The sequence below is a fragment of the Sardina pilchardus genome, chromosome 10, assembly GCF_963854185.1.
Source record: "Sardina pilchardus chromosome 10, fSarPil1.1, whole genome shotgun sequence".
NCBI lineage: Eukaryota > Metazoa > Chordata > Actinopteri > Clupeiformes > Clupeidae > Sardina > Sardina pilchardus.
The window spans coordinates 34,685,600-34,694,214 of NC_085003.1; the positions used below are offsets into that span (position 1 = coordinate 34,685,600).

At 43.8% G+C, this 8,615-nt stretch overlaps 1 protein-coding gene across 1 annotated transcript in view; it reads right to left on the reverse strand.

Moving 5' to 3' along the window:
• nox5 (NADPH oxidase, EF-hand calcium binding domain 5) overlaps positions 1-5,160 on the reverse strand; it is a 26,751-nt gene extending 21,591 nt beyond the window's left edge. The window contains exons 1-4 of the mRNA XM_062547709.1: positions 5,041-5,160; positions 4,154-4,304; positions 2,685-2,895; positions 1,691-1,928 (exon numbers count right to left, since the gene is read on the reverse strand). Coding sequence (XP_062403693.1) covers positions 1,691-1,928; positions 2,685-2,895; positions 4,154-4,304; positions 5,041-5,160 — 720 coding nt within the window. The remainder of the gene's footprint in view (positions 1-1,690; positions 1,929-2,684; positions 2,896-4,153; positions 4,305-5,040) is intronic.
• Between the last annotated feature and the right edge of the window lie 3,455 nt (positions 5,161-8,615).

Here is an 8,615-nt window from a genome sequence, read left to right on the forward strand (position 1 = left end):
TTAGCATCAGCACCTACACACACACACACACACACACACACACGTAGCCCTTAGCCATGTTAGACAACGCCTTAGCATCAGCACCTACACACACACACACACACACACACACACACACACGTAGCCCTTAGCCATGTTAGACAGCGCCTTAGCATCAGCACCTACACACACACACACACACACACACACACACACACGTAGCCCTTAGCCATGTTAGACAGCGCCTTAGCATCAGCACCTACACACACACACACACACACACACACACACACACGTAGCCCTTAGCCATGTTAGACAGCGCCTTAGCATCAGCACCTACACACACAAACACACACACACACACACACACACACACACACACACACGTAACCCTAAGCCATGTTAGACAGCGCCTTAGCATCAGCACCCACACACACACACACACACACACACACACGTAGCCCTTAGCCATGTTAGACAGCACCTTAGCATCAGTACCTACACACACACGCACACACACATTTAAAAATCAGATTTTACATCAACAAGTCCATGTTGATGGACGATCAATACCCTCTGCCCTATCCCAGGCACAACGTCCTTTAACCTCCTGTTTCCCATGACAACCAAGTGTTTATGTGTATGAGTGCCTCACCATGACAACCACATGTTTAAGTGTGTGAGAGGCTCACCATGACAACCAAGTGTTTATGTGTATGAGTGCCTCACCATGACAACCACATGTTTAAGTGTGTGAGAGGCTCACCATGACAACCGAGTGTTTATGTGTGTGAGTGGCTCACCATAGCGATGGTGCAGTTGAGGAACTGGCTGCAGCCCTTGGCCAATATGCTATTATGCTATACCATGCTATTATAATATACCATGCTAATATGCTATACCATGCTAATATAATACATCATGCTAATATGCTATACCATGCTATTATAATATACCATGCTAATATGCTTTACCATGCTACACCATGCTAATATGCTATACCATGCTAATATGCTTTACCATGCTAATATGCTATACCATGCTAATATGCTACACCATGTTAATATAATACATCATGCTAATATGCTATACCATGCTAATATAATACACCATGCTATTATAATATACCATGCTAATATGCTATACCATGCTAATATGCTATACCATGCTATTATGCTATACCATGCTAATATGCTATACCATGCTAATATGCTACACCATGCTAATATGCTATACCATGCTAATATGCTTTACCATGCTAATATGCTTTACCATGCTAATATGCTACACCATGCTATTATATTATACCATGCTAATATGCTATACCATGCTAATATGCTACACCATGTTAATATGCTTTACCATGCTAATATGCTACACCATGTTAATATAATACATCATGCTAATATGCTACACCATGCTAATATAATACACTATGCTAATATGCTTTACCATGCTACACCATGCTAATATGCTATACCATGCTAATATAATACACCATGCTAATATGCTACACCATGCTAATATGCTAATATATTATACCATGCTATTATGTTACACCAAGCTAATATGCTATACCATGCTATTATGGTATACCATGCTATTATGGTATACCATACTTATATGCTATAAGGATTGAGAACATGACGTATTCCCAGTGGCATTTTGGGAATCTGCGTCACAAAATATGCTAATAATACGTGTGTCTCACCATGACGACGGTGCAGTTGAGGTTGAGGCACTGGCCGCAGCCTTTGGCCAGCATGAAGCTGGCACCACCCGGCGCATTCTGCAGCATCGCCATGACGAACAGCAGGCTGTTGAGCCCCGCGTACGCACACAGGAAGAGCAGCTTGCGGCTGTTGTTGAGCCAGTAGGCGCGCGTCAGGTAGCGCGGCGTGGGGCGACGTCTGTTCTCCACTGCAGGAGGCTTCAGCCAGTTAGCAGCACTGCAGACATACACACACACACACATGCCCGCACACACACACACACACACACACACACACACACACACACACACACACACATGCCCGCACACACACACACACACACACACACACATACACACATATATACAAATATACATAAACACACACACACATACAAATACACATATACAAATATACATACGCACACACACACACACACACACAGTGTGCAGGCCAAGGACAGAGGCAGGAGGATCACACAGACACGGCTCTAGAGTTCAGGGGGATCTAGTCAGAGTCTAAAAAACAGATCACACACACAGGGGATCTAGTCAGAGTCTTGAAAACAGATTACACACACAGGGGATCTAGTCAGAGTCTAGAAAACAGATCACACACACAGGGGATCTAGTCAGAGTCTAGAAAACAGATCACACACACAGGGGATCTAGTCAGAGTCTAGAAAACAGATCACACACACAGGGGATCTAGTCAGAGTCTAGAAAACAGATCAAACACACAGGGGATCTAGTCAGAGTCTAGAAAACAGATCACACACACAGGGGATCTAGTCAGAGTCTAGAAAACAGATCAAACACACAGGGGATCTAGTCAGAGTCTAGAAAACAGATCAAACACACAGGGGATCTAGTCAGAGTCTAGAAAACAGATCACACACACAGGGGATCTAGTCAGAGTCTAGAAAACAGATCACACGGACATGGGTGTAGTGTGCCGGGGATAAACTAGTAATCTGATGTGCTGAGTGCACACCTTATGGTGAGGTTCTCCATGACTTCTGGAAAGTTCTCGAGCTCGGCCTTCAGCTCCTCAAACGTGATGAAACCGCTATTGTCCTTATCAGCTGACTCGAACAGCGCGAGCGTCAGGTCGTCCAGCTTCTCCTCCGGCAGAGAGATGGCGCTCTCGCGCAGGCACGACTTCAGCACCGTGCGCAGCTCGTCTGGGTCGATGGAGCCACTGCCTGAGAGGAGGATGGAATTGGGATTATCTGATGCTAATATGCTATACCATGCTATTATGCTATACTGTGCTAATATGCTATACCATGCTATTATGCTATACTGTGCTAATATGCTATACCATGCTATTATGCTATACCACGCTATTATGCTATACCATGCTAATATGCTATACCGTGCTAATATGCAATACCATGCTATTATGCTATAGGCTACCGTGCTAATATGCAATACCATGCTAATATGCTATACCACGCTAATATGCGATACCATGCTATTATGCTATACCATGTTGTTATACTATACCATGATGTTAATATGCTATACCACGCTATTATGCTATACAATGCAACAGTTGCTAGGTTACGAGGACGCTGGCAAGACACGCCGCTCCGTCTGGCATCATGTTTTTGCTTGTTTTTATGTCATTTTCGTAATTTCATGTTTTATTCCATTCGTTTTTTGTAGTTATTTGTCTATTTAAATGTTTTCACTCTTAGTTTACGTTATTTTCGATAGTCTTGTGCTCTTTGTTAGTCTTCATTTTGCTGCGTATCTACAACTTGGCTGATGCCATGAACGTTTGGCATGAACCGCTGACGATGGCTAGCTCTTGCCTCGGGCCTCTCGTCCTCCATCCGTGAGCGGCGCTGCGCTTCAGGACTGGTCAGGAGAGCTAAGGACCGGCTACCAACTGCGGGCGATGTGCTGCTACCGCCGAGCTACTGCTGGCCGGCGAGCTGCCATGGTCTGCTGCCTGGAATCTGGATCGAGCTAACATCAGCTAACATCAGAAGCTAAAGGCAAACTGTCGCTGTTGGGGTCCACTGAGTTGCTGATCTGCAGGATCACCCACAACTTCTGACTGTTCTGTTATGCTGCTCTCCAGCCGGCCTGCTAGCGCCATCAATTTAACCGGATTAAGCTATATGCGCCATCCATGCCATGGGACTTTGGTCAATTGGACTACATTAACGTGGACTTTTCTGTTTTTGTTTGTTTTATTATTTATTTGGCTTTTGTTTATTTGTCTAAACAACCCTAACCCCCCCCCCCCCCCCCCCCCCCCCCCCACACACACTTGAGCAAGGCTCAAGGCCTGAATGTTTTTCAGGAAAGATCTTCTGTTTTTTTTAATAACAATGGGCACTGAGCACTCAGATACCCAGGGTGTGAGTGGATGTAGTACAGTATGTGTGTGTGTGTGTGTGTGTGCGTGTGCGTGTGCGTGTGCGTGTGTGTGTGTGTGTGTCCACTCACCGTCCACATCGTAGACCTGGAAAAGGAAGCGCAGCTTGTCGGTCTCGCTGCCGTGGATGAGCAGGTCCAGAGCGCCCAGCAGCTCGTCCAGACTGATGGAGCTGCTGCCGTCCGAGTCAAACAGAGCGAAGAAGCGCTCCGCAAAGAAGGACTGCCACACCGCAACCACACACACACACACAACAACCACACACACACACACACAAATAACAACCACACACACACAAACAAACATGTTAGAAGAAAAACCCTCCGCAAAGAAGGACTGCCACACCACAACCACACACACACACACAAATAACAACCACACACACACACACACACACACAAATGACAATCACACACACACAAACACACAAATAACAACCACACACACACACACACAAATAACAACCACACACACACAAATAACAACCACACACACACACACACACAAATAACAACCACACACACACACACAAATAACAACCACACACACACACACACACAAATAACAACCACACACACACAAACACATAAATGACAATCACACACACACAAACACACAAACAAACATGTTAGAAGAAAAACCCTCCGCAAAGAAGGACTGTGCCACTACAACCACACACACACACACAAATGAACAAACATGTTAGAAGAACATCCAACAACATCAGCCCTTGCCCAGCTTCCACCCCACAGTGCAGGGAAGGCCGATGACCACACCATGCCAACCATGACCACGCCATGCCAACCATGATCACACCATGCCAATCATGACCACACGATGCCAATCATGCCCACACCATGCCAATCATGATCGCGCAATGCCAATCATGACCATGCGATGCCGAACATGATCACACATGATCACACGATGCCAGTCATGATCACACGATGCCAATCACCTCTTTGACTTTGAGGGCGGTTTTAAACTCGTCCAGGTCAATCTCTTTGTCATCACCAGCGATACTCTCAAACTGTCTGGTAACCCACTCCAGCCAGCGGGCGTCCTCCTCCTGACTCATGGTGCACATGCAGCGCTGCTGGGACACAACACAGAACACAGCCATCAGAACACGGAACACAGCCATCAGAACACACAACACAGCCATCAGAACACACAACACAACACGGAACACAGCCATCAGAACACACAACACAACACGGAACAACAACAATCAGAACACGGAACATAACAATCAGAACACAGAACGCAACAATCAGAACACAGAACACAACAATCAGAACACAACGATCAGAACACAGAACACAACAATAAGAACACAACAATAAGAACACAACAATAAGAACACAGAACACAACAATAAGAACACGGAACACAACAATCACAATACAGAACACAACAATCACAACACGGAACACAATAATCAGAACACAGAACACAACAATCAGAACATAACAATCAGAGCACACAACACAACAATAAGAACACAGAACACAACAGTTAGAACAGCAGACCACAGAGTAAAGGGTTCTTATGTCAGTGGCTCATGTCTTATAAAAACAGCTGACACTATATGCAATAACATGTAGAATAGTATTTTCAAATGTACTTTGTCTTGTATTTCAAATGTACAATAATTTCACTCATTCAAAATCAAAAAGGCATACATACTAACTGGTCAATGGTTGGATTATCTGGCCTTTGATCAAAGTCATCTACAGATGGAACCACCAATCCCCCAAAGAATCAATACATTCACCTGTGAGAATGATTTCCTCTCCGTTGGTCGCTTGCAGAAACCAGCCTTGTAGAAGTGAGACGACCCTGATTCTCTGTGTATGAGTAAGGGATGTGCTTGCTCTGTGGGATGAGTAGGCTCTCTGTGTATGTGTAAGTGATGTACTGGTGATCTCTCTGTGTGTGTATGTGTAAGTGATGTGCTGGTGATCTCTGTGTGTATGTGTAAGTGATGTGCTGGCTATCTCTCTCTGTGTGTGTAAGTAAGTGATGTGCTGGTGATCTGGGGTGATCTGTGATGTGCTGGTGATCTGGGTGATCTGTGATGTGCTGGCTATCTCTCTGTGTATCTCGGTGATCTGGGGTGATCTGTGGTTGTAAAGGCCACGCCTGCCTGCTGTCCAACAGGCTTCAGAAGGAAGAGCACAGCAGCTGTGCCTGACAAGCTCACCCCCACTGTGCTGAAGAGCAGCACAGCACCAGGCCTCACACACACACACACACACACACACACACACACACACACACACACACACACACACACACACACACACACACACACACACACACACACACACACACACACACAGCACCAGGCCTCTCACACACACACACACACACACACACACACACACACACACAGCACCAGGCCTCTCACACACACACACACACACACACACACAGCAACAGGCCTCTCTCTCTCACACACACACACACACACACACACACACACACACACACACACACACACACAGCAACAGGCCTCTCTCTCTCTCTCTCACACACACACACACACACACACACAGCAACAGGCCTCTCTCTCACACACACACACACACACACACACACACACACACACACACACACACAGCACCAGGCCTCTCTCACACACACACACACACACACACACAGCACCAGGCCTCTCACACACACACACACACACACACACACAGCACCAGGCCTCTCACCCCACAGCCTTCACTAGATCAGCACCAGGCCTCACACTATCACCCCACAGCCTTCACTAGCCTCTCACTATCACCCCACAGTCTTCACTAGCCTCTCACTTACTGTACACCCCACAGCCTACACTAGATGGACATATGGAATATATAATAATATAATATAGTTTATACCACTGCTTGGTCAAATTTCCTATTGTGATGCGCTATTTGGAACGTGCATTATTTTTCTATATACCGCACGGCTATGAAGTAGTTCCCTTCTTTTGGGCTTTTTACACTTGAATATTAATTTGCCAATGTGAATGTAACGGTAAAAACAACAACGTTGTATCTAAGACAGCGGCAATATAAACGAAAGTGATAGTAGCAGTAGTATAAGCGGGATAATCAACTCCGCCCCGTGCGTTTATATGAAAATAATGCACTTCTCGAAGTGTAAAGTCCCCTCCGCCTGCGGCATCGGGTCCTTATTAACACTTCGAACGTGCATTATTTTCCTATAAACGCACGGGGTGCGTCGTTGATTATCCCTTACATATTCTATTCTATTCTATATGTATAATACATATATATATGAAAATGTTTAGATGCTTCCCAATTATACAATAATATTTAATCCTAAACTTCAGTCTATACTGATATTGCTCTATTGCACTCACCCTCGACCATGGCAACTATTCGTACTGTTCTGCATTCTTATTCTTTCCATGTTATTGTTGAGTGTTGTACTTTGAGAACAAAGATTAACCGTGTTTGTTCACGCAAACCTGACCAATAATGCTGATGCTGATTCTGAATAAATAAATCAAGATGAAATGAAGGTATAAAGTCCATTCTGGCATCGTGGGTAAAGGCTTCTTTTATATATATATATATATATATATATATATATATATACACACACACACACACACACACATATATATATATATATATATATATATGTATATATGTATACATAGTGCCTCCCACCATAAGTATTGGAACACATTCTTAAGTTGACTATAAAGAGGACTATATAATCATCTTTTGGAAATTAATCGTAATGCCTTAAACAAAACAAATGAGGAAATATCCAACGTTTAAGGACATCAATTTTCTTTGTGAATGAATAATCTATCGTAAATAAATACATGCTATCCTTAAAGTACAGGGGTCATAAGTGTTAAGCCTATGTGTTAACATTTCCATAGAGGCAGGCAGATTTATTTATTTTTTTTAAATGCCAGTTATTTCATGGATCCAGGACACTATGCACCTTGAGAAAGTCCCCTTGGCCTTTGGAATTCAAATCCCACATCATCACATACACCATACCTAGAGATTACTAGCTGGTTTGATTTGCATTGAGCTCAATGAGAATACCCCCCAGGACTGCAAACTCAAACTGAAAAACAATTCTTTGTCCTTTCAAATAATCTTACCCAAAATAAACAACAACAAAATAAACAACAACAAACAAACAAAAAGCATGTAGCCCACCTATCCACTTCGTGCCATTTTTATTGTGAGGTTATTTATTATATTGTGAGTAAGATAGTGTGACAACTGTTGGATTTCATCGGTTAATTATCCATTCCGCCACTAGGTGGAGTAAGATCACAACTTTCTAGGTGAGGGGAGCCTTTATATTTTCGCTGTATTGACTAATGTAGATGCCACATTTTTATTGTAGACCTTTGAACATATGTGCATATGAGATAGGTTAGTTATATTCTGTATGCAGCTCAATAACGATGCTAAGGCCCTCGCTTTGAGTTGGTTCGGTTTTTTGCTATCAATGCAACCTATGCAACATTGTCATTATAAAAGT